Source organism: Anastrepha obliqua, chromosome 1, assembly GCF_027943255.1.
Source record: "Anastrepha obliqua isolate idAnaObli1 chromosome 1, idAnaObli1_1.0, whole genome shotgun sequence".
In the NCBI taxonomy this organism is placed as follows: Eukaryota; Metazoa; Arthropoda; class Insecta; order Diptera; family Tephritidae; genus Anastrepha; species Anastrepha obliqua.
The window spans coordinates 177,480,604-177,506,795 of NC_072892.1; the positions used below are offsets into that span (position 1 = coordinate 177,480,604).

At 34.6% G+C, this 26,192-nt stretch overlaps 1 protein-coding gene across 5 annotated transcripts in view; it reads left to right on the forward strand.

Annotated features, from left to right (window-relative positions):
- The first annotated feature begins 1,594 nt into the window (after positions 1–1,594).
- Positions 1,595–26,192, forward strand: part of LOC129241924 (glycerol-3-phosphate dehydrogenase [NAD(+)], cytoplasmic) — a 59,743-nt gene continuing 35,145 nt past the window's right edge. For 4 of the 5 annotated variants that reach the window (XR_008582164.1, XM_054878475.1, XM_054878497.1 and 1 more), the window contains exons 1-3: positions 1,595–1,727; positions 1,910–2,480; positions 2,650–2,827. Coding sequence is in view for 4 of the 5 variants with exons in the window: in XM_054878475.1 (XP_054734450.1) it covers positions 2,437–2,480; positions 2,650–2,827 (222 nt within the window). In the remaining variant the exon portion in view is untranslated. Of the gene's footprint in view, positions 1,728–1,826; positions 1,848–1,909; positions 2,481–2,649; positions 2,828–26,192 lie in introns of those variants that run through there. The other variant, XM_054878482.1, reaches the window with a different exon arrangement.

The window sequence follows — 26,192 nt, forward strand, 5'->3', positions numbered from 1 at the left end:
GTTATTAAAACTGCTAATTAGTTTTTTTTCACACTTTGGTGATTTGATTAAAGACGCATTAATAAATTAACAGCTGTAGAGCAAAAACAACAATGCCGTATATTTTACTACTGTTTGAATTCTTTGAAATGTCAAATCCGAAAAGCACAATTTGTCGATTTAAATAAATATAAAAACAGTTTTGGGCTGCCCGCTGTTCTACTGATTAAACTTCTCTTACTTTTTCGTTTTTAATGCTTCCATTTTTCTGGGAAATACATATCAACTATAATATTGGAGAAGCAGTTCACCACTAAGGATCAGTTTTTTAAAGCTTGTTTTATAATTTTGTCTTCTTCTTCTTCTTAATTGGCGCGATAACCGTTTACGCGATTTTGACCGAGTATAGCAAAGCGCACCAGTCGTTTCTTTCTCGTGCTAACCGGCGCCAGTTGGACACACCAAGTGCAGCCAAGTCCTTCTCCACCTGATCTTTCCAACGCAGAGGAGGCCTTCCTCTTCCTTTGCTACCACCAGCTGGTACCGCATCGGATACTTTCAGAGCCGGAGCGTTTGTATCCATTCGGAAGATATGACCCAGCCAACGTAGCCGCTGGATCTTTATTCGCTGCGCTATGTATTCGTCGTCGTATCCATTATCGTTGGATCGCTAATCGTTCCATTGTATAATTTTATCTAATTAAATTAAAATTCACCACAAATAATTAGGCACTGAAAAGAGGTTCTTATTGTAAATATTTGAAGTAATTAGTGATGGAAAAAAGCAACATTTTAAAAGTGTTTCTTGTTAACCACTTTTGTACATATATATTAATACACTGCGTTTGGCGCATTTTCTTGCCTGATTGTTGTATCTGTACTACTAACTAATATAACAACACAAAAAATATAAAAGCTTCAAGCTTAGATCATAACTTCGTAGAAAATATGTTAAATAACGTTTCAACCGCAGCTCACTTTTGGGTTTACTGCCGCTTAGGTGTTTAAATGCAACTACAAGTTAAAACACGTCCCACACTAATCTCATAACGGACACGTATTTCAAGTACATCATACGCAATGAGTTTGTGTTTGGTTTGCATGCACTTTAATATTAAATGGTGAAAATCATTTTTATTTACGTGAATTTGTTGGTTTTTTTCTATTCTTATCGAAACACGGTTCCAATGTTTTGCAGCATGTTAATATCGAGACAATGTAGTTGGCAGCCAGCGTCTGAAATTTATATACACATACATCGTTTCCACGACAGTCGGTTCTCCGTTACCTAAGCGACCCGGATTTATATCCGACCAGGGACTGTTACTCCAGCAGCATTCACCGTATGTAAGTTTGGGGAATCTTTATGCTGCTACAACAACAATATACATACGCATACATAGGTATTTATATGTCTAAAGACGAATTTTAATAGTCCCAAAATCAGTAAATACGGGGTCTGGTTTCGGTGGAAACATATTATTAACACCAAATTTTGAGAAATATTTCGTAAACTTTTATTTCTGTATTTCAAATGGTCTGGCAATGCTAAAGCACTCTGCAGTATGTAAAATGAAAACAAAATCAAAGATTATTGAGAATACAAAGGCAAAATAATATAAACGTCAGATGTTTGGACAGAAAAAAAAATTACGTTCTCATTTCCGCACATTTTTTTCCGATCGAATAGAATAAATTGTTTATTTGAAAGACTAATCTCTCTTCGAAATTAAGTGCAAGTAAATAAGGTAAGCTGCCAAAAATGGCCAAAAACTTTACTTAAAGGCGGAAAGAAATCCAATTACCAATTCGTCGGCCTCAAAATTCGATTTCTACCCTGACCAGTCTGGTTGGTTCATACCATATTGGTACAAATTTTTCCATTCTCTTCAATGCTGTAATTATAAACATGTTTGTTTTCTAATTTCAGAAAACTGGCTGATAACAGATTCCCGGATATATCTATAAGTATATTCACTGGGCTCTGGCGAAAGTGTGCGGCGACTCGTGTTTATAAATTGGGCGCGTTGAATTCGTAACAATCGTCAAAACACACTTATCAAAAGTCAGTAGCTCCACAATCGGGAGCAGGAAGTGAGTGCTCAAACTAAGAAAAAGACACTCGCAAAACACGAGACGCTTAGCTGTTCGCTTTTTTTGATAACTTGTACAGAGTACGATTGAGTAAAGGCAGCAGTTTGCCAAGATAAAAAAGCAAAAAACACGACGGCAAGAGTCGCCACCTGAGCGCATGAAACTTGGTAGCGGTAGCCACATAAATTCAGTTGTCGTCGCCACTTTGCCTGTGTTAAACGTGTCACTCTCAGTTGGGATATAGGAGGGCAAATAGCTCCTGTTCATACATAAAAAATAGTACGCACGCGTAGAACGAAAGTAAACGCAATTCATATTTCTTAACAAATTTCGCTTATTTAAAAAAATATCTAATTATACAATATGGCTGATAAAACCAGCGTTTGCATTGTCGGTTCAGGCAACTGGTAAGTGCATAACTTTTTATATGTTTTATGTGTACTGCTGTTGGGTGTGAGTTGTTACACAAGTATGCAAGAATCGAATTGTATTTAATGCTCGTGTAACTGCATGGCCAGTGCACAGCTATACAGGGGCATAATTTTTAATCAATTTTTTTTTGTTTATATTAAACAGGGGCTCAGCAATAGCTAAGATTGTGGGCGCCAATTGTGCTAATTTGCCGCAATTCGAAGAATGCGTGACTATGTATGTGTATGAGGAGGAAATTGACGGCAAAAAATTGACTGAAATCATAAACACCACACACGAGAATGTTAAATATTTGCCAGGACATAAGTTGCCACCGAATGTGGTAAGTTGCTTTGTATACGTAATGATTCACTATAATTCGCACGTGTATAAGCCGTTCTAATCTTTGCGATAAAAAAGTGTTTAGCCTACATATCGCTAACGATGATTAGAAGGTTTATGACTGATAGCAGACGTCTGCAAATTAGGGCACTGCCAGATGTTGTTGATTAACACTAAATTAAGATTTATTAAATAGTGCACTGATAGTGCAATATATTACAATTTCAGACATTATTACTTTGTATTATCGTTAAGTGCTGAGTGATAAGTGCGTGTTACATTTGTTCTTGCGTGAATGTATAGTATTCGAAATGATTTTTTTCATTTTTTCATAAAATTCGAAAAGGAGTTCATAGACAAATACATATGTATGTGATAACACTTTAAATATTGCGAATTTGATGTAATTTGCATATTAACAATTTCTGGTGTTTAGCTTTGCATATTTTATTGCATAAGCTAAAAAAAAATTCCATTGATATAGAGCAAATATTACAACAATAAATAAGATTTTTCTATGGTTGGTAATTGATTGATATTTATTGCTTGATTGGAAAATTAAATGTGAAACGTTATACACCGTTCAATAGCGTTTAATAACTGTAATTAAATTGTATTGTTCTGAAGTCAACTGCCGTGCAGTTGTTTGTTTTCATCGTTCATGGTTTTCAATGGTGCACAGCATACGATTGTTTGTAGGCAATACAGATGTATGCTTAGTTATCACAATATGCAGTATATTTCATGTTAGAATTAATATATATAGTTTGTTGTTTTTGTTTTAAAAATTTTCTTAAATTAATCTTTGGCTTCTCGTACCGATTGTGCTTTATTTGCTTATCAATCTTGGCAAGTGACTTAACAGCTTATGTAATAAAGCAAAATGTAAACAAAGCACTGGATTACTATTGAAAGAGAAAGATTCGTTCTCTTTCGCTCTTTTTAACAGCTACTCCCAAATATGCACTCGAAAAGCATTACATTGAATATCATTGCGCCTTTTGAATTTATATTTACCAATAAATTAAAATAAAAATTTGCTAAAATAAGTGAATGTTTGAAAACCGCTTAACAGATAATCAGCTTACGTAAATGCTGCAGCACATCTCAAGTTAAGTCCATTTGCATATATATGTACATATGTGTAGAAAGTATTATCTAATCAGACAATGGCAATGAAATCTTGTGTTTTTTTTTTTGGTTTTATTGTGTTTATTTTTATTCCTCACCCCATTGCCAGAATGCATGGTCATGATTGCATTTCGCTTGCGTTGGCCAAGAGCATTCGCATAAGTGAGTAGCTGGCATCCAACGATTGTCTCGAATCAGTTAATTCACATTTTCGTCGCTTATGTCGGCTGAGACGCTGTCATGTAACAAATCCTATGTGCTCTTTACATTATTGTTGCTGATAAACTGTGCTCATTGTCTCATTCGCTCTTCGTTTTTGTCGCACTCGCAATTGTGATTTAGTAAAAATTTGCAAAACTCTCTTTACATTTCTTAGCTCACCGTTTCATTTGATTGTTAAAGTTTTGTAAACATTTGGATTTTTCGGTGCCGTCCAAAGGTTTATTTTTATAGGTGCGTAATATTTTGTGTTTTTTTTCCACATTTGCTACCACTCAAACGAACAGCCGTTGCTGTTGTGCAGTAGCTTTCTTCGTGTAGGTCAAGGTCGTGCAGCGCTCACTTTCCTTTCAGCCACACAATACAAATTACGCAGCGTAAATGTAGTAAAGCAGTTGGCTTGCCATTTTGTTTTTATTTTGAATTTTTGCTTTTGTTTTTACTTTTACTTTTGTGTTTGTTTGCTATTTGCTTTCGACTTACTTTGATGGGTGGTGAAATGTGTGGGTCATGGTCCAGGTTGCTCAACACAATGCACTGCAATTGATTTTCTCTAACATTGATTGCTATTTTTAATTTTGTGCAGCTTGCAGTTTTTTGAAGGTGGTTCGTTTGCCTACGTCATTATTAGATTTTTTAGCTTCTCCCACTCAAAGCAGGGGGAAAATGGAAATGTAATATTTCTCCTTTCAAGAAACTTCTTCAGCTGTTAAACTGAAACTTTTTCTAACTTTCTAGTTGTAAATTCAACTAAACCTATCCGCATAGAGTAACATACTTTGGTAAATAAAACTAAAATGCGGCATTTGAAACTTAGAAAAATGCTTTCTGGTTTATAGTTCTACAAAAAAAGAAAATATTTAGCAGTTCACATTTTGTTTGTTGCTGCTATTCCGATAACGCCTTATTGATAACGTTTCTGATAAACAGATATTATCAGGACTGGCGATGATCTCACAATTTATTACTGTGTAGTTGGCTCTTTTTGAATCGAATTACTTAGTGAATTTGTACGTAAGTAGTTTATATATTTTTATGTATTGAAGATAGTGCAAGTATCACCACAATTGAAGCCAAAGTACTTAAAGTTGAGTTTTATGGGCTATGGGCATTATTTTAACAGTGATACGGGTCGGGTTCATTTGGACGTATGAGATAGCGCAATACAAAATTTCCACAAACATTCTGATAAGCAATCTTGAACTTTGACTAGTGGACGTCTGGATGTCTTGTTAGTTTCCAAGCATTTCTATTATGTCAGCAATTCTTTTTTCAGTATCAAATATGTTGAGAGATGTGTTGAATGTGAAGAAAGCAACATACATAAATTTGTGCAGATTCACATATATTTATATTAAAATTTGTAGAAAAACATGTATGCACAGTGGGCAACAAATTTATTAAACACTTCCAACCTATAAAGAGAAAATGCCACATTTTTATGAGCCAAAGTTTATTGTATTCAAAATACTTTAACTTCCATTTAATATTTAGTGATTTCGCTTGCATTTATCGACGCTTTGTTTAAGATAATTTCCAATTTATATTTATCTTCTTTAATTAATAACTAATTTTGGGCCTTTGTTTCTCACTGGCACCATGGGAAATAAATAAATAATAATTAATAAGCGCTGCTTTCGTTTTTTGTGTACTTCTACATGTTTTTCATGGCATCAATATCCGGCAAATTCCCAAACCAAGCTACTGTTTCATGCAAGATCTCTTTTGTTTTGTTGATAATAAATCAATATTCATATTTATATTTTTATAATTTCATTATCCTTCCGATATTTGGAGTACTCATTAAACATTGGGAGCCGCATTTCGCATTAAAATCTGTTGCAAAAACTTTTAAATAATGCTTGTGCATAAAATCATCTTAAAATAAAGCAATTGAATGCACTTTTTTTTGGATTTATTTTTAGTTTTTTATTTCACTAAACGATATGCAATTAATGTCTTCTCAACAAAAGTTACATTGTTGAACTGTTCCTTTTAAAACAATTTTTTCAATATTCCAACCTTTCTTTGCATAATTAAATACAAAGAACTTTGGCTTTACGTAAGTCTTCGAAATTGCAAGTGTCCCTAACAAATTGGCAAGTCACTGTAAAAATTGTATAGTGTATTTTGAATATTATTTAATTTCCTTGGCAGTCAGCCAATAAATCCTCTTATCTGCAGCAGCAGTTTTAATCCATCCGAAATCTACAGGGCCTTTCGAGTTCGAGTTTCTTTTGTAAATTCAAATTAAACAAATTTTGAATACAAATTCAAAATAATCTACAATTTATCAATGGACGCGGGTGCACGCTTATGAAAGACGTTTCCTTTGATAAAGTTTTCGACGAAATGCTTAATTTGGCTTTCTACCGGACACTTCGCACCTTCAATTATTTCGGGTTTCTTGACAAAACTTTTTTTGTATTTTATTTTAGTTTGCCTTACAGAAAATAGTTCAATTGTGTTAAATCAGGCGATCGGCGATCTTGGCGGCCGAATCGCTTCAGAATGTCATTAAATAAATTTTTATTCTGGGAATTCTATTCGAGCGCCTCGACTTAAATTTTTAGATAAACTTTTTTTATTTTGTGCTCTGTTCGACGAATGTTACGACTAAACACATCCAAAATTTTGTGGAACTTTCCATAGATCCACCATTTTCGTAGTGGATTTTAGTTATTTTTATATGGCTCTCAAGCGAAATTGAACTTATTTTAGGTAGGTTTTCTACTTAATATATATTGTTTTTGTTGTTGTTATAGAGGATATAAATCCGGGTCGTTCCGGTAACGTATAACCGACTTAATACCTGTCAAAAGAGGTACTCTTGAACTGTAGTAGCTGTCAGAACAGACCACTGCTAAACAAGAAATTCGAGCTTGTAAGACCCTGTATACATATTTTTTTTTTCAAATAAAGTTATTTTCTTCAAATGAAAAAATTCAACGCAGACAACAAAAGGTGATGAACTTTTTTAATTGACTGTCAAATTTATTTTTATATAAGAAACTCAAAGAAATTTCTCAACCAGTCTTTCGTAGTCGAGCATATAATGTATGCATTAAACATTTTTTGTACATACATACATACATACATTGATATGTGTGTATGCATTAACGCAAAACAGCGGATGATTTTGATGAAAGTAGAACAACTTGCATAATTGTCACAATTTGGAGCTCTTAGGCAAACGTTGATTAATATCTTTAGCCTCTTATAAACAGAAAAAAAATGGCGTTTGATAGTCAACATCAATTAGTGGGCGTGTCTCACAGTGACATACTGACATACTACAATGTATACAATTCAACCACATACGAGTACGCGACAGTTCATTCACCGGTTGTTGGTTTGCTTGTTGATTGAACTTGTTTGAAATGCAACACTAGTCTTTTTAAATAATACCCATTTTAGTATCTGCACACTCTGCTCCAAAAAAACCCGAACTTTTTTGTAAATAACAAGAAATTATGGAGGTACGTTTTGGACAAATTTTTGAATGTAGTTTAACTAGTCCAGTTTCCAGCTTAGCTATTAATGAAAAAAATAAGAAAAAATCTTTTCAGCGTTGTTTTTCAAAAATGGCAAAAGAAACTTTTTCCCCAAAAATTTTTGACAAAAAAATAATTTTTTTTTTCAAATCCTATGAAATAATGTGATGTTGGACGTAAATAATTTCCGTTAGTATGTTTTGTACTGCAGACGGGAAATGAGGTTCGAACGACGAGCTACAATTGATTTTTGTGTTAAAGATGGTAAATTTTTGACTGAACGCACCAAATGTTTCCCAAAGCTTATGGTGTTGACTGCTTATTCCGAAAACAAATTTACGGGTCGCAGACGCGATTTCAATCGGGCGGAAAAACGTTTACTGACGATGATAGGCCATCCCCAGTGTGAATTATTCTCAAAATACATCGATGATTTTGTTAAAAATAAATAAGAAATCGTTTGTGATCGAGTTAATAACTATACTCGGGTTTAAATCTATGCACAGATCATCGTTTTCGAGTTTAGTTAAGTCTCAAATCGTCTCTTCAAAGTAGAAATAAAGCAAATTAAAACAAATAAGAGGATGTGGCTCTGATATTAACTTGTTTTGGTTTTCAATTTGATTTAGGTTAGCCAGGTTTCTTGTCTAAGACAAGACACTCGATGGCTCTAAGGCCCATTGTGATATCTCCATTCGGTTTCCATCCCCTAACTATGTTGCTTAAATCACTTAGATCTTTTTAAGAAGGTAAATAGTCCGTCCAGTGAGACATTTTGCAAATTTTCCAGCTCTTCGAAGAAATAATCGCCAAATTATATTTGGCACGGCTTCTTTGAAGTGCAGGACATTCACAGAGGAGGGGTTGTACTGACGCAATTTCTTCTTCTACTCCACAGCTAATTTTTTTGGCTCGCCATTCATTATAACCCCAGCTCCCTCTTCATTTCGAATGAAATAAGAACCGATGATGCCTCTAGTGCTTTATGAACTTCGCGAAGAGATTTATATTTTTTGAAGTACATTTCCATAATTTGCAAGCGTTGTTATGGGTTCTAACGATTCATTTGGTGCTGTTTCATGCAGCAGGTTTCGCACCGGGCGCTTCCGAATGGTAGTCAGGCATCAACTCATTCAGCTACGGCGGTTGCCATCTAATACTATATTAATACAAGTAATTTTACCGCAGCTACTTTTGGCGATGTAAGGAAACCTTTTCAGGCGCTGCGACCAGCAGCCTAAATAACATTCCTTATAATAGGTTCACATATAACTAGATTATCTACTTCTTCGTCTTCAATTCCCAATCCGTAATTAAAAAGCGAAATTATCCATATAACATTTCTCTTCCGAAGTCCGATATTATAAAGTAATCTTAGATTATAAAGATACATTTTTTGGTACAACCCTGAGTTTTCTGTGCTATCGCTAGTTCTTATTACGAATGTTGAAAGGTTGAAATAAAAACTAAATTAAAAGAACGCCGGCAAAGAAAATAGGTTTGTAGACGGATTCTACAAATTTTTTTTTGATTTTCTTAGTTATGCGTTCATATTACAGAAAAAAACGTGTGCCTATAGTCGCTTTGGCCTGTTTATTATAAAATATAATATCGAATTTCCATGCATATTTCTGCCATAATTCTTTGGAACTTCAGTAGACGTCGTTTACAGATTTCCTCCAACCTTAAATTAACTATTGCACCTTCTTGTCTTTTCTCCATATCGTCAGAAATAACTAAACAAACCAAAAACACTAAAATAATCCATCAAACCGATTTTTATGGAGGAACTCTTTCAAAACAGTCTTGACAACTGATTGACCATTGTGCAGCTAGATTAATTTTTGTTGATTTATTGCTAATCACCGCATATGTGAACGTACTTTTTGAAGGGCATAGTAGATATATTAGCTCGTTTCATAACTTAGAAGAGCTTCGATAATTGAAAGAGATTGAAAAGATTGTCACAAAATACATACTGGTTGTTTCCATTTGTAAAATTTCGGTTTTTTTTTGGAAAAGGGGGTATACATACTAGATATTTACACTCACGATCTCCAATTTCATTCTTTTAATCTATAAATATTATACGTGTTATAAGTACTCACCTATACATACAAATGCGTGTGTATAAATATGTACGTACAACAATAGTAATTAGTAATTCTACTTCGGCTGTGTCGTCGCCGTAGCCGTACTATTGCTTATTCAATATTTTTGCGACATTGCTCTTTTTCCCCTTTTCAAGTTGTGTGCATACATACATACATTTGCACATTAGTATGACTTGCAGTATTTTTTTGCATTTTTTCCTCTTAATTTGTCTCAGTTTAGTACATATAAATGGCACACACCTTTTTTTCGTATTTATGTACATATGTATCTACAAATTTTTAATAAAAAACAAAAGTATTAATAACAAGGAATTTAAACAGTAGGAATATGTACCAGAGTGACCGCGTGTGCATCGTTTGCTTTATTTTTAAGACCAAACAAGTTGTTTTTTATTGCTTGTGTTTTTTTTTTTGCTTATACTTGTTAGTCTTTATTGCCACGTTTTTAATATAAGCTGGCGTATAATTTTTATAATTTTGGCAGTATGTTAGAATTTTTATTTAATTATGTTTATATTGCCAATAAAGCGAGTGTCAAAACAAAGAAAAACAATTACCAAGACACTTTTTTATTTTATGGGAATGTGAGCACACATATTTGTGGAAAAACATAATATTCCGAAAAAATGGAAGATTTGTTTTTCTAAGTGCGCAAAAATATGCGTGTCTTTCATTACGTCAGTCAATGTACAAATCAACGTAAAGTTACAGCTCAGAACTTCGGGTTTTTTTTTAACAACTGTAAGTTGATCAATTGAATCGCGTCGATTAAAATTCTATAATGAAATTTTAAAAGAAAAATTTCAAGCTTTCATTTGAGCATAAAAAAACAAATAAATAATGTCGAAAATTTAAAAAATAAAAAAAATAAAAATTGTTTACCAACATTTTTTCCGATTTTTTTTAAATTTTTTATTTTTGCACCGTGTCGTGTCTGAAGCAAGGCGCATTCATTAAAGTTGGTGACACTATACCACAACACTGATCTGTACGTTTGGTTGTCAAAGCAAAGTATTGAGAAACTAGAAAACAAATAATGAATTCGCCTTGTTTCATTCTGAGCTGGCAGCCACATGGACCGGCAAAAGACAAAAAAAAACAACTCAGCTGATTTACCAACAGCACCTTTAATAGATTCGCCTTGGTCTGAAGTGTATGTTTAAGCTCAAAATTCAATTATGAAATTTTAAAAGAAAATTTTGAAGCTTTCATTTGAGCATAAACAAAGAAATAAATAATGTCTAAAATTGGAAACAAAACATTTTTTCCGCAAACATTTTTTGAATTTCTTTTCGATTTTTTTTTCGTAAAGTACGAAATAAGTCCTGGTCATAATAGTTGCCGAGAAAGTGGGCCCACTTGGACGAAAAATTTTAGTTCATCGTTTATGATATAAAAAATATCCTGACATTGAAAAGAAATACTTGAAAAAAAAAAAAATGTAAAAAATTTAAAACACAAAAAAAAACAATTTTTTTACACAATAATTTTTTGGATTTCATTTTGTTTCTTTTCGAAAATTACAAAGAAAACCTGAGATTGAAAAAAAAACTTGCAAAATTTAGGTTATGGTTTTTTATTACTCTTCTTCAGAAAGTACGAAAAAATTCCGCCAATTACTTGGCTTACAATTAAAAAAAAGGGGCAAAAAAATTAAAATTTTTAACCCCAACCATAATTTCGGCACCCACTCAGTATTTCTTTAACGTAAAATTTATACAACTGCATTTATATACCAAATTTGTTCAAAATCGGGTGGATGAAATTTTTAGGTGAATACACTTGACATGCCCTGCCCTATATATACATATATGCACTCGATACATTAGGCGGCATCCCATTCCATATAAAGAAAATCGGTACTGTTTTTCTCTCTGAATTATAAAATCGATTATATTTTAAGACTTCCGCTAAACGAATTCGGAGAAGTGTTAAGATCTATTTAATTTCGTTGATGAAATTTTTAAATATTTAATTGTAAATTTTTGATTTGAAATGCATAACCTAGAACTAGACTAAAATGTGTCGAAAACTCCTGAGGTACAGAATCCGAATGTGATTCGGAATAACCCTCCAAGCCATGTGGTCCCTTGTAAAATCTTTAGATGTGGCGCCTTTAGAATAGTCCTTCAAACGCTGGATTTGCTGCCTGCAACATTTGCCATTTCTGTAGTTTTTACTCTTATAAGGGCGGTATTTGATGCAATCCTAAGGATTTTACGGGTTTTCTTCGGTGTCCAAGCCATCGTAGTTGTGTCTTTGTAGTTCTTACCTCAGCAGGCACCTTGTTTCACATTAAGATCCACAACGTTTGGACTTCGACCAATCTTTTTGGCCATATGGCGATTTGAAAGTCCCTCTGAGGTCAAGATTTCGATTTGTCCTTTTTCTCTTTATGTTAAACCTTACTGCCTTCCCATTTTATGAGAATTAAAAAGGTTTTGACCAAACACAATGCGGGCTTAAAGAACGACTACTTTTCACAGCTTAAATGCGCAAATAATATAGGCAAACCTTTGTTCAAGGGAACCAATAAATCAAGCACAGTATTACAGTTGCTGAAGTTTTATTGCTGCGACACACACACTTAGATGGAATAATTTTTTGATGCATGTTTATTTTCAAACAAAATACAATCCTCACTTGAATTATCAAAAACCCTTGAGTTACTAAATCAAATACGGTTGCTTTAATAACCATTTTATTCCATAAAAATGACTGCCTCTAATCAAGTGACTGTACCTTTCGTTGGGCACTAAGTTAATAAGTAGTCTCCTAAATCTTAGAGTAGATCTTCATGATAGGTAAAGGAGCGTGGCTTAGGTGGCATAAAATAGTCTCAATAGGCTCCAATAACTTTAGAACCATAAATCATAAAATACCATTTCTGTTGACCGATCACAAAGCACTAGCAGTTGAGTGCTAGGCAGATCTATTGTCGCCAAAACCAGCTGGATACTAAAAATAGGGTTGGATAATTGGATGTTATTCAATAAAGCTAATAATAAATAAAGTTAACTTTTGAATATATGAATGAAAATATTACCATATATACATACATACATATAAATAAACACAAAACACATTTCCTTCCGGCTTGAATGAATTTGTTTACATTTGTAAACATTTATTTCAATAAACGTGAATTTGTGTTTTGCTTTTTGCTTTCAATTCTTAAGAGTTGATTTGCTTGAGCGAAAACGACATACGCGATCAGATGTTTATTGGAATAAGTCTGTATTATGAATAAACAAATAAACAACTTTTCATGTTTTTGCTCACACACGTACAATTTATTTATACCTTTCGTGTTTTTTTACAAAAAATTTCCAAAAATATGCACAAAAATATTCCATTAAATATTTTCGTTCGTACTTGCATCAAACGGTATTCTCCTGACTGACGTCGTGCAAGCGCGTGTTACTGCATCTGGCACCTAAAGCAAGGATTTACAAAAAACTCTTAGTTGATTTTAAGGAAAATACTGAAAACTATTAATTTATTAGTTATGTAAGCAGCGGCTCTAAAAAATCGGCCGCCATTTTGAATTTTGAAAACCTGACACCAGAATGGCAATAAGCCTTTTTCTCGATATTTTGTTTTCGGACGTTTCAATCCCTTTTAACTATTCAAAGCGCATCAGCGTCAACACAAAGTGTTTACCACATATTGACAAGTTTTGAGTATTTATTTATTTTTTAATTTAAATAATTTATGTATACAACTATAGTTCATACTACAACAAAAACCATGTAACGAGCAGTTTAAACTTTATACAAAACTAGCTTATACCCGTGGGTTTCAGCCCACATTTCTATCAAAAAGTATGCAATGTAAATAAAACAACTTTAACTTTTTTAAGTCAGTTTAGGTATTATTTAAAACGATCGGATATACGACATTTTTTGTTATATTATTTTGAGTATAAATAAAAAGGTATATATAAATTGAAAGGTATATCCGTCGGTATCATTAGAATTCTTGGTATGACAACTTTGTGGTTTTCAAAATTTCCTGATAAAACCATAGCTTCTATAACATTCGGTAAAAGTTTCGTGATGATTAGCCTTGTGCCATTGCATACACGTGGAGGATCCAAATTACGCAGCATAATTATCATGGCCCCCTTTCTAAAAGCTTTTTGCGAATATAGATATTACAATGGAATGCATCAGCTGTTTTTTGTTTACATATTTACAGTGATGGCGATTAAACGATGATTTTATAACTTGTGGTGTACACTGTCAATATTTTCCGCTAGTTAAACTTGCACTTCAATTTGATGTGTGTGGTTTGCTATTTTATTAATTTGGATTATTTCATATTTAATTTCAAAATAAAACTATTTTAGCTTACATACGTAATCATATAGCTTTGAGTGTAATATTAATGTAGCTAAACCGGCATTATTATCTAGGCATGACGTAGTTTTTAAAGCATTTTTTTTTAATAAAATTGATATTTCGCTTAGATTGCTGGACTGTTTACTTACCGATAAAGCTTTACCAATAAGAGAATGCATTCAATTCAGCAATACCTCTATCGTTGATAATATAAATTCGTTTCTATATCAAATGGTCTAACCCCAATTTTTCTCTAAGCTCATATTTTTTCTAGGAGTTCTAAATATTAACTTCATTAAACTTTTTACCAATTTTTGGTATTCTACCATAAATGCGTCCAGTGATATGCAGTATGAAAAATCCCATTTGCATAGGAGGTGCCAAGTCCCCTTTTTCGTTTTTCTCAGTTTTCTTGGAGGTGTTAGGGATTAACCTCATTTAACCACTTCCCAAATTTCATTGGTCTAGCCTAAATACTTCCAGAGATATGAACTATAAAAAATTCCAGTTGTATGGGAGGTGCCACGCCCCCTTTTTCGTTATACGCAGTTTTTCTGGATGTAGTAAGGATTAATGTCATATAACCCTTTACCAAATTTCAGTAGTCTAACGTAAATACTTCCAGAAATACGGACTGTTAAAAATTCCATTTGTATGGGAGGTGCCATGCCCCCTATATATATCAAACTATTTTTTAGCCCATGACCATCCCGGTAAGCTATCCAGTTCGTGTTTCAAATTTGGTTACGATCGGTTTATTCGTTTAGGACGCAATTCGATCTATAGATACATACATAATTTGAATTTTATATATATAGATATAGAAAAAATGGGCGAATTTTCATCAGAATTTCAACTTTTTTAATAAATATTTCTAGAAAAATTTCGAGCATGCAGTTTTGTAGTCCATTGAATTTCGTTGTAGCTAAGTGCAAATTTCAAGTGGCTCAAAAATGCACAGAAAGGCATCAAACTTCAAGCAAATCGGCCGATAACTTTTTGAGTTACAACGCGAGCAATATTAGAAATTTCCGCATGAAAATTTCACAGTATATTCTTAAGATACTACTTTCGAAATATCGAAAAAAAATCGATTTTTTTGAAAATTTTACATGGACTTCCTTAAGCACGCTGTGTCGCAAGTTATGTCCTCTTGTTGGAGCCAAATATCGTCGATGTTTAGCTGATTATGGCTCGATAGCGCTCGCCATTAACTCCTTCCTCATTTCAAAAGAAATAAATTCCGCAAAGTAAATTAATTTTTTTTTTTTCAAAGTAATTTTTGACAATTTAGAAGTGCTGTTTTGGAACTAAATGATTCATGATGTCTTGGTTCATCATCATGCATATCATAACAGCTCGGTGTGAGCCTTAGCTTTCTCCAAAATTTTTCTCCACGCATCTTCTTAGATCGTCCTCAACGTCGTCTAACCATCTTTTCCGCGGTCACCCTCTTCGCTTTTCACCATACATGTGCGCATTAAAAACTGTGCGAGGTATTCTTTCATCTGGCATTCTGCAAACTTGTCCTAGGCATCAGATGCGCACCAATTTAACAGACCGCACAAGTTTTCACCTTTTAGGAATTCCTCTAGCTCGCTGTTATATTTGGTGCGATAGAGAACATTTTCTTCTCGTACTGGACCCAGTATTGTTCTTGGTATTTTTCTTTCCTATAGGATTAATTGTGTAATTGTATCTGCTTTCAGTGGCATCGTTTCACACCCATATGCTGCCACTGGTCAAATCAGTGATTTATATGTATGTACTATTTTGATTTTCGTTCTTCTTCTTAAAAGTTTACTTTTTAACAGTTTCATCAACATCATCATAAATTCATAGAGTTCCAGAGAATTCCTTCTATTCGGGTCTGCTTCGCGCCAATCTCTTAACTTCATTTCAGTTAAGCTGCATGGCGCGGGTTTCTGACTCCAACAGTCATATCCAGGTATTCACTGGTCTTCCACGTCTGCGGCATCCTTGGGTGTTCCAGTCAATGGCGGGCCTTATTAAATCACCATTTCCGCTTCCGCCCTATGCTCTGATTAAGAGCGGTATTTCTTCATATAACTATATAAATAATTTCATGTACAAATTATTTATTGTTAATTTGGCAAGGGATATCAAGGAATAAAAAACAAAAACAAAAAAAAAAAATTCCGCTGCGTAGAACATGGCCAATCCAGCCCCTTTTCCTCTTTCACATCTCTAACTTTTAACAGTTTATCGTGGGCAAAATATACTCGGTTTGCAGCATACACACGGTCTTGGGTAGCAATCGTTACACTATCCGTTCTACCGAGAATCCGTCCTAGGTACTTATTTTGATCCATGCTTTCAAATTTATGATCACCCTTTGTAAGATCTGGCACTTTTCTCAACGTGTTAAGTTTTACGAGGTATTTCGTTTTGCTTTCAAACCTTTTTGCCAAAGCTTACTGAACAGAAATATCAACACAGTTTGTCATTTTCAGCTCCTCAAACCATAGTTATCGTTATCGATAGTTCACATGCAGCTACCCAATATATGACTAGTATTTCCAGAGGTTTCAGGTTGCGTCGAAATGTGTAAGGAGTGGCAAACTGAATCTCTTGCTGTGATAGCGGTGGTAATTCTACTGACTCTTACGCGTCTTATCTCCAAGCTGGCTGTTTTTTGCGAAAATGAAAATCAAATATCGCATTATAATGCCAAATCATCTGACATTTCTTGACTTGTGGAAAATTTATTCAGTGTTGCCGACTAAACAAACGTTTTTTGTTAGTCCCTTCGTACCTGTATGTGTGCAACATGTGACATGCAAATTAAATGTCGAGCGAGTTATTTCACAAATTTCCATTTGTTAATTAAAAAATCCATAATAAAATTCATTACTCAATTGTCAATTAGGTATGTCTGGTAATTTTTTTAATCTCATCGGCATTCAAAGTTAGCCACGAGCGCGAGCACGAGCACGGAAATATGCATGCCTCATCTCCTCCGAGTTTTGAGATAACTGGATTATTTAATTCATCATGGAAATAATTGATTTCTGACCCACTTACCTACATATACACATGTAGTATATATGTATACTTACACATGTACATACAAATAAATCTGAAATCAAAGTTTAATGTACCTAAGAGTTCAAGATACCACACATTTTACATGTGTTTGTATGTATGTATCTACATACAGCTGGGACTAAAATAATAGCAGTATGGCTGGAAAAAAACTATATAGGAAAAGCAAATATTATATTTGGCATATCATTGATGCCTTGAATTTAGCGCCTGTCTTTTTATACCGATCTTGTAGTATTGTTGCTTGACTGCTGTCACGTGTGTCATATGCGATTATTGAAGTTTAGTAATGGGGAATCACACTAGCGTTTAGTGCATAGAAATTATAAAATCTACTAAAGATATTGCGAATATTTAGTAAAGACAAGGTGAAAGTTTCGTTATCTCGTTAAGCATTGATATGAATTGGCGACCAAGATTGTGTGACCTAAAGGCGTCGGGAGTTTTTTTGAAAATAAATATGTATGCAATTAGTCCTTGAAGAATACGTGTACTGGAAAACTAGATTTGAATATGACTGAATATGCGATATGAATGATTAATGATTAGTGAATATGAGTGCCCACTCATATTCTAATCTGAATTTTTGTCAGATATTGTGTTCTTTATGTGACCTCCGCGTCCATGCACTAAAGTAGAATAAAAACGTGCAAACTTTTAAAATAAATTCCATGTTATCAAAAATTCAAAAATAGTTTATCTTAATCTACGTATACAACGTGACATACATTTTAGTAGAACTTTGTTTTATTCATATGGGTTAGGTTAAGCAGCAACAAAGGCTCTCATGATCTGCACACGTCTAGCAGGAAAATCCCTGGGGCTGTAGCCAAAGTATTCTGAGATGGATGTACATCATGATAATAAGACCAATGGTGGTCGCTTGGGCATCGAGAGTCACTCTCTCTCACGCTTAGCATGCGTGTGCATCACGGAAGGTATAGACGTTAGAATTTACGGCCCTGGAACCAAGCGTTCTGTGCTGATGCCTAGTTTTCCAAGTATCTTCCAAGCGGAGATGTGCAGAGATAAACTTAGCCAAAAATTTCCGGAATAGCGAATCGCCATTCTGTGCGACAGTCAGGCGGCACTCAAGGCCATATCGTCCTGAGAGATCAAGTCCTCACTGGTCCTTGAGTGTATCGAGAAACTCAATCTACTAGGGATGCACAATCACATCCGGATATTTTGCTAAATTTTTACAATCCAAGTCAATATATGCACCTAAAAACTAAAAAAATTTAATTATCGTTCAAGATATAGAAGTTTACTAGATAATTTAATTAAATAAAATCAAATCGAAATCGAATGGAAAATAAATAAATAAAATCTCTCTCTGTCTTAGCTTTACAATCTGTGGTGGACCATAGCTTCATCAACAATCCTCCTCCAATTCAGTCTCTCTCTCTTGCCTCATTCCTCCAATTATGAACGTTCATCGCTTTTAAGTCTGCTTCTACGTCATCAAGCCATCTCTTTCTTCTTGGTCGACCTCTCTTACTTCCTCCAATTGGACGCAAAGTAAACACCCTTTTTTGGATTCTTTCGTTGAGCATTCTTATGATGTGGCCATCTAATCCGCTGCGCTTTAATAAAACATATTACATTTTCTCCACCAATAAGGTTTTCAATTTCGTTGTTGTAGCGGAGGCGATACGTGCCGTTTTCAAGCCGAATAGGACCGTAGATTTTTCTCATTATTCTCAAATCGCAATAGCTGGTTTATATCATTAGCTTTCAGTGTCCAGATTTCAACACCATAACTAAGAAGACTCCCTTGCAAAAGTTGTATTTAAGAAGATGAATAAAGTGGAACAAATTAAATCCATTTTGGTAAAAATGGTAGCAAAAAAGGAGTTTCTTACTTAAATGGAGACAAACTGCGAACGGTTTAAAAAATAAATAATTTTAATTAATATTTGAATGCAAATAATGGTACAAATAGTAGTTATTTGCGGAAATTGCCAAGTCTAATATTAAAACAAGAAATTATTTCACTTAATCCAAGATTTTGTTTTGTGAATTAATTTTTAAATTAAAAACCAATCGCGAAGTTGCGAAGTTTCGCCAATATGAAACTTTTTGGTTTAAAATAAACAAATAATTGGCACGTACAATTCTGTTAGGTGTTTGGCCGAAATCCTCCTCCTATTTCTAGTGCGCGTATTGAAGTTATTCTATAAATGGAAGGACCTACAGTTTTATGTCGATCTTTTTTATGCTGGTACTGTACTTTGCTAAGCCTCCTCTGGACACTTCGTCCATCCATGGGAAGGTGGGCTCATTGGAAACAAATTCCGTCAATCCCAACTTTTTTAAAATGAGGTCTGAAATATTATCGATTGCGTCGGGACTATCCAATTATTCTCCCTGCCGTAACTCTTTGGGAAATGCTAGCTTCTTCTTCTCTTCTTAATTGGCGCGATAACCGCTTACGCGATTTTGGCCGAGATTAACAAAGCGCGCCAGTCGTTTCTTTCTCGTGCTAACCGGCGCCAATTGGACACACCAAGTGAAGCCAAGTCCTTCTCCACCTGATCTTTCCAACGCAGAGGAGGCCTTCCTCTTCCTCTGCTACCACCAGCTGGTACCGCATCGAATACTTTCAAAGCCGGAGCGTTTGTATCCATTCGGACGACATGACCCAGCCAACGAAGCCGCTGGATCTTTATTCGCTGCGCTATGCCTATGTCGTCGTAAAGCTCATACAGCTCATCGTTCCATCGTCTGCGATATTCGCCGTTGCCAACGTGCAAAGGTCCAAAAATCTTACGCAGAATCTTTCTCTCGAACACTCCAAGCGTCGCTTCATGGGATGTTGTCATCGTCCAAGCTTCTGCGCCATACGTTAGGACGGGCATGATGAGTAGTCTTGCTAGCTAGCTCTTTGCAAAACATGAATTCCGCCTAAATCACCATATCATAAGAAATAAAGCTTTGTAAATTCTCCACTCATCGATCTCGTATTGCCTCAATTACTCTATCATGTCCTGACTTAAGCGATATGTATTCCATGTCATACTAGTCCTGAACATACCGATGAAAACTATTGTTGCTCGTAAGCAGACCCTTTTGAAAATGAAATGTTTTTCTACAAATTTTACTTTTCCTCCACTTTTACTCAAAATTTCTAGAGCTAGCAACCCAGTGTTTTGCTAAGGGAGCCGTTGACATTCAGTCCTATAATTTTTGCTTTTGTTTCTAACAGCTTGAATATGCGAATTAGTTGGTTTTTCTTTTTTGCCATGATGATAACGTCGTCAGCATAAGCACATATTTGAAAATCGTTGTCAAATATTGTTCCGGACAAGTTAGTTTCTTTTACAACTGTGTGCAACATAAGGTTAAATATCAGAGCGGACAATGCGTCTCCTTGTTTAACAAGTACAAATCAAGATTATAAAACTGCCATATAATTGACGCATTTTCTTACCTTTAGTCATGCAACCTGAACTTTGTAAGCAGTTAACGCAGTACAATGCCCCGCTTGAGTTATTACTTGTATCTTTTTGATGGTATGGCGTTTAAGACACCCTGAATGCTAGGGTGACCTAAAAAGATGTTTTGAGTTTTTGTTATGTCTCATACTTTTATTTCATTCTAAACGCTAGTACTAACTTCATAGTGAAATTTCGTCAGCAACATGCATTCGGCTTGCCGTGAAATGTTGCTAGCAACACTGATTGTCAAATTAGAAGAATTATCAAAGCAATTGGCAAATTTTGGTGAAAAAAGTATTTTCAACAAATTAACATATATATTGCCACAAAAAAATTTAAAGAAGATTTGCTTACACTATTTGTGAAGACGTTTTGTTAAAAATGCGTAAATCTTCGGAGTATTCGAACTCAGGCCAGAGGCCAGGCACTTCACTCACAAAGGTGTAAAAAGGTGGCTGGCATCATGTTGCTGGCATGTTGCGGGGTGCCCTCACGGCTTGAACTGAGTAGTACTTTGTCGTGAGATTCATACGAAATTTTACGCGTATTTCGCGGCAATGCAATTTGTGTGGATTTCGACAGCCAGTTCGTGGAAACGCGAACTTAAGACATAAAAACATGTGAAGTATTTTTTCCGCATTTTTAAAGTACTATTTAGTAATAATATAGCAAATAAAAAAATTTGAAAAATATTTTATTTTCAAGATTTTTATTAATTAAAAACGAGGATAATGCAATATAATCGAATAATTATTAAAATTAAAAAATGAAGTAATGCTCGCGTGCGCTCTTTATCACAGGGTGTAGGCTATTCATGAACCAAATTAATTTGTAACAATTAAAAACTATCAACTTTTGATGTTCATGAATCCAAAGAGCAAAATGTCATTTAATTTTGAGTGTAAGTTGCAAGTTTTTACTGGATACATTTTTACTTGTTAGAATTTGCAAGTAAGAAAACGAGCTGATCGCAAAGTAAAAATAAACCCAAATTAAAATTTGCGAATTGAGTAAAAAAAAGCTGTGATTGCCACAACATTACAATTGCTAATGGAATGTTCTTAATCTGATGAAATGGAACAAATTATTGTGTACAAAATAAAATTATGTGATGCTAAGCTCGTTATTTCACATTTTATTTGCACTATTATTATTTTTTTATTTGATACGAGGTAGCTCAATTGAATTTTTTTTTTAATTTTTCCCGCCAAAAATTTATCACCTGTTTGTAAAATTTAAAAATTGTTACTGGTTTTGCGTTCATGTACTTTATTTTGATATTTTTCTCTTTGAGAGCGAATTCTCGGAAATTAACCTACTGGATAAGTTCTACATGAACAGACCTATTGTCAATAAGCGACAGAACAGAGCCAATAGGGTGTGCCACTTCTCGCTTCGTCTAACCAATTCAAGGAAAACATATTATTATTATTCTCTCAAACATTTGCATATGGTAACGATCCTTAAAGGTCAATCTTAAAAAATTAAAAAAAAAAAAACGCGTTCGTTATTTAGGTGATAGAAGCAAATAGCGAGTTGACGCGGCTACTTTTTGAAAGTTTAAAAATAATTACTCTGCACTGTCATATTACCAATTGATTTGAAATTCGTAGCTGCTTTAACGCCACACTCCAACATTTTCTATTGGTTTAAAATCAGGGGACTATACCGGACATTCAATGACCCTAATTCTATTGCACTAAAATCACTTTTTTGAGCAGTACATGAGCACTGGGACAATTTTCTGTTGAAATATCCTACGTTGTGACATTTCTTGCAGGGGATATGACAATTGAATTTTTTACTTGAACTATATATATATATATAATTGGCGCGTACACCCTTTTTGGGTGTTTGGCCGAGCTCCTCCTCCTATTTGTGGTGTGCGTCTTTTTGTGTTGTTCCACAAATGGAGGGACCTACAGTTTCAAGCCGACTCCGAACGGCAGATATTTTTATGAGGAGCTTTTTCATGGCAGAAATACACTCGGAGGTTTGCTATTGCCTGCCGAGGGCGACCGCTATTAGAAACATGTTTTTATTAAATTTAGTTTCACCGAGATTCGAACCAACGTTCTCTCTATGAATTCCGAATGGTAATCACGCACCAACCCATTCGGCTACGGCGGCCGCTTGAACTGGTCACATATGAATAAGTGAATGTAAAGTTGTTTTAGCGCAATAAGCGGCTTTAGTGATTTGGAGATTTAGTGATAATGAAACCTTTATTTTAACTATCACTAAAAAGGTAATTTCGCGGCTACGAGTTACATCGTTCATTCGGTCAGTCCGTTTTTGGCTACTTTTTCCAATAAATCTGAATAATAAACCTAAACGAGGTGCATCAGCAAAAATGCGACGCAAACGATGGCCATGCGGCACCAATTCTTGCACGAGTTGTATTTTATGGGCACGTAAGCCAAGATCATTACCTAAAATTTTCCACATTGTCAAAGAACAAAGCCCAACAAGTTGAGAATATCGACGAATCGGCTTCGCTCTATGAACTTTGCAAACAGATTTGTTTTTTTGTTTCCTACAATTTTTGGATTTCATAGCTTCAATTTTCATCATTTGATAATTCGGAAGCGTTGTTCTGGCGTTAAACGATTCACGTTTGACTTGCCAATCTTTACTGCACAGAAATGTCAATACAGTTTGCTATTCTCAGCTGTGAAACCATAGTTATCGATATCTATAGTTCCCGTGCAGTTAAAAGAAAGAGCACCCGATAGTTCTATTTATTTTTAATCAATTTATTTTTTAATAGTTTTTGTATTAGAAACCGATGGCGTGGCCTTAACGTGGCCATCTTAACGAAAAAACTCATAATAAAGTGGAATAAACATTCTATTTCATTACTATTTCTTTGCCCTCAACTGTATATGCATACAAAATAAGTGTGCCTGCCTCCATTTTTCGTCTGTGGAATGTGTTCACAACCGGTTCCAATTGAACCGCGGCGATAATTATATTCACCTTTTCTCTCTTATCATCAGTTGTTTGCTGGTTCTATTAATTGTTTATTTGATAATTGTGCTTATATTCAGCTAAGAATTTGTACTTTATACCCTGCATATACACACCTATATACATACATATGGACATGTATGGGGTTATGTTCGACAATGTTACAATTTAAAGACACCTAAGCTGTTTGAATTTTAAATTAGTATTTAAATTAGCTTCTCTTCCAAGTAGTGTGGCTATATATGTATGTTTGTAGGTATGTATGCGGGTATGCACAAAACTGAGGTTTGTTTATATACCTGCTTCTGCTTGGGTAGTTGATCAAAAGGTAGCATTTTACATTCAAAACATGCCGGTTCATCGATTCGGGCAATATTTGTTTTTCTGTTTTTACTTTGGCATTGACATCTGCGTCAATTTTCGTTCAAAGTTGTTCACCTGCTTTGTGATGAATAAAAAGTAAACTTAGCATTTGTAACAATGTCTGCTTTTGTTAAGCAAAGAAGTTGCATTAAATTTTGTTTACGAATTAAATTTTTGGCTGCAGAAATATTGAGAATGTTGCAGTAGTCCCCCAGTGACCAATTTATGTCACAAAAAATGTTTTCAAGTCAATGATGATGTTCGCCATGGACGACCATCAAAACCATAAATTTTGGTGTTTTTATTTTTTGACATATTCTCTTTTTAGACTTATACACTTCGTCGAAAGCTGTTCTATTTAGTTTGTTGATCCCTTCGGAATAATAGGATTGGTCAAAATCTGAAAAATAGTCATTAGTTTCTGCAATCACCTCCTCGTTTAAATAAAATGTTTTTCTCTCCAGCCATTTATTCCAATTAGGGCACCAATAGCAGTCCGAGGGAGCCGAATTTAGAGAATATGGGGGATGTGAAACGAGTTGAGACGTAAGCTGGTGCTTTGTCGTGATGGAAAAGGGGAAATCATTCGACTTCCTCGATTCAAAGGAGTGCCAAACACAAAGAAATAGACCGATCTGGCTGAAACTTGGTGTATGTTCTTCCAAGAGATGCTACTAACTAAACATAACCTCGCATTACAACTTTTACCACAGTCACAATTTACAATTCAGTGATCTCGAAAATCCTTAACTGTTCATTTCTAGTTCTATATTTTTTTCATTAATCTATTTGATTTCTGTCAGGGTAGGTGATTAGCCTGCCGCTATCAGTCCTAAGTAGTGGTAATGCCCACTTGTCGTTGCTTAAGAACAACGCCTCTTACTGCTTAGAGCGCCATTTGTGCTTCACATTTTTCTGCCAGAAGGATCGCACAGATGGTTAAAGACTTCGCTAAATTTGGTGTGTCAGCGCTATTGCCGCTGTTGCCCGCTTCCTCTTGGTGTATTCGTATTCCTCTTCCAAACATGTCGTTAATTTTTATAATTGGAACAGCTTCATTCTCTTAAGACTTGTAAAAACTCCCCCTTCTTTCTTTTTGCGACTATTTCAAAATGTATATTAAATAAAAAACGGTCATTTATATTTTTTCCCTGTTTTTGGAAACTTCTACAAAAATATAAACCAAGCTGCACCCTGCACCCTGATTTGACGAAGTTATTTTGTAGAGGGGACACGCATGGCCCTTTATAACCATATTTGGACTTTCTCAAGAAAGCTATTTTTTTACATTTATTCGAAAATGAGCTCATAAGTTTATCAAATATAAGTTGTTGATTTGAGGAATTTTTACCACCGATTTTCTCAACTAAATTTCTCTATTACAATGTGCTTCGCCCCCCTACCCTCTCATCTAAACCTTCCATTATTCGCGACCTAGCTATCGGCCATTTGCGTTTCTTAACTTTCCTATGCTGTCTTAACCCTTTCGCGACCGCGTATCTGTCCTATGCTTTGCCACTTTCCGCGACATCAGCCTCTGCGGACCAAAAAATGGCTGCCATCGCGACAGGGTTAATATTTCATTTGCGTTAAGTAACTAACTAAGTAAGCATCAAGGTAAGTTATCAAACTATGATAGTTCATGTTAATACAAGGTGACGCAAAATATATCTTGAAATTTTTTTTTAAATATTTAATTTAGTAAATTAAAAAAAAAAATGATTATGGAGAGCTTTATTTTGACGCTCCATTGTTTGTGTAGTTCACAAGTGTCAAATATGATTGGCGTACGACACCATTTGTAAAAATTAAAAATTTTCCGATAAGGTGATTAATTTTGAGCCACTTTATGTAACTATGTATGTTCTATACTTTTGACAGAGCAATGGGGGTAAAAAGTCATTGATTGGGTAAAATTTTAGGAATTTAGGTGCTCACTTCTAAAACCGGCGTTGAAAATGCTCGCGAATAGTCCACCATGCTAATATAACTACATATCGTTACCAGAAAAAAACTTTTCAAATTAAGAGCATTTTAGAAAGGAAATCGCTGAAATTGAGGCCTAAAATATTTTTAGGCAAAAGATAAATCCTTCTACAAAAGTACTATTGAAATGTTAGAGCGACGCTGGTATGATTGCGTTGATCTTAATGGAAACTACATTGATGAAAAAACCTTAATTTGAATAAAAAAACCTGCTTTATTTGTTAGGCCCGGGACTTTTCA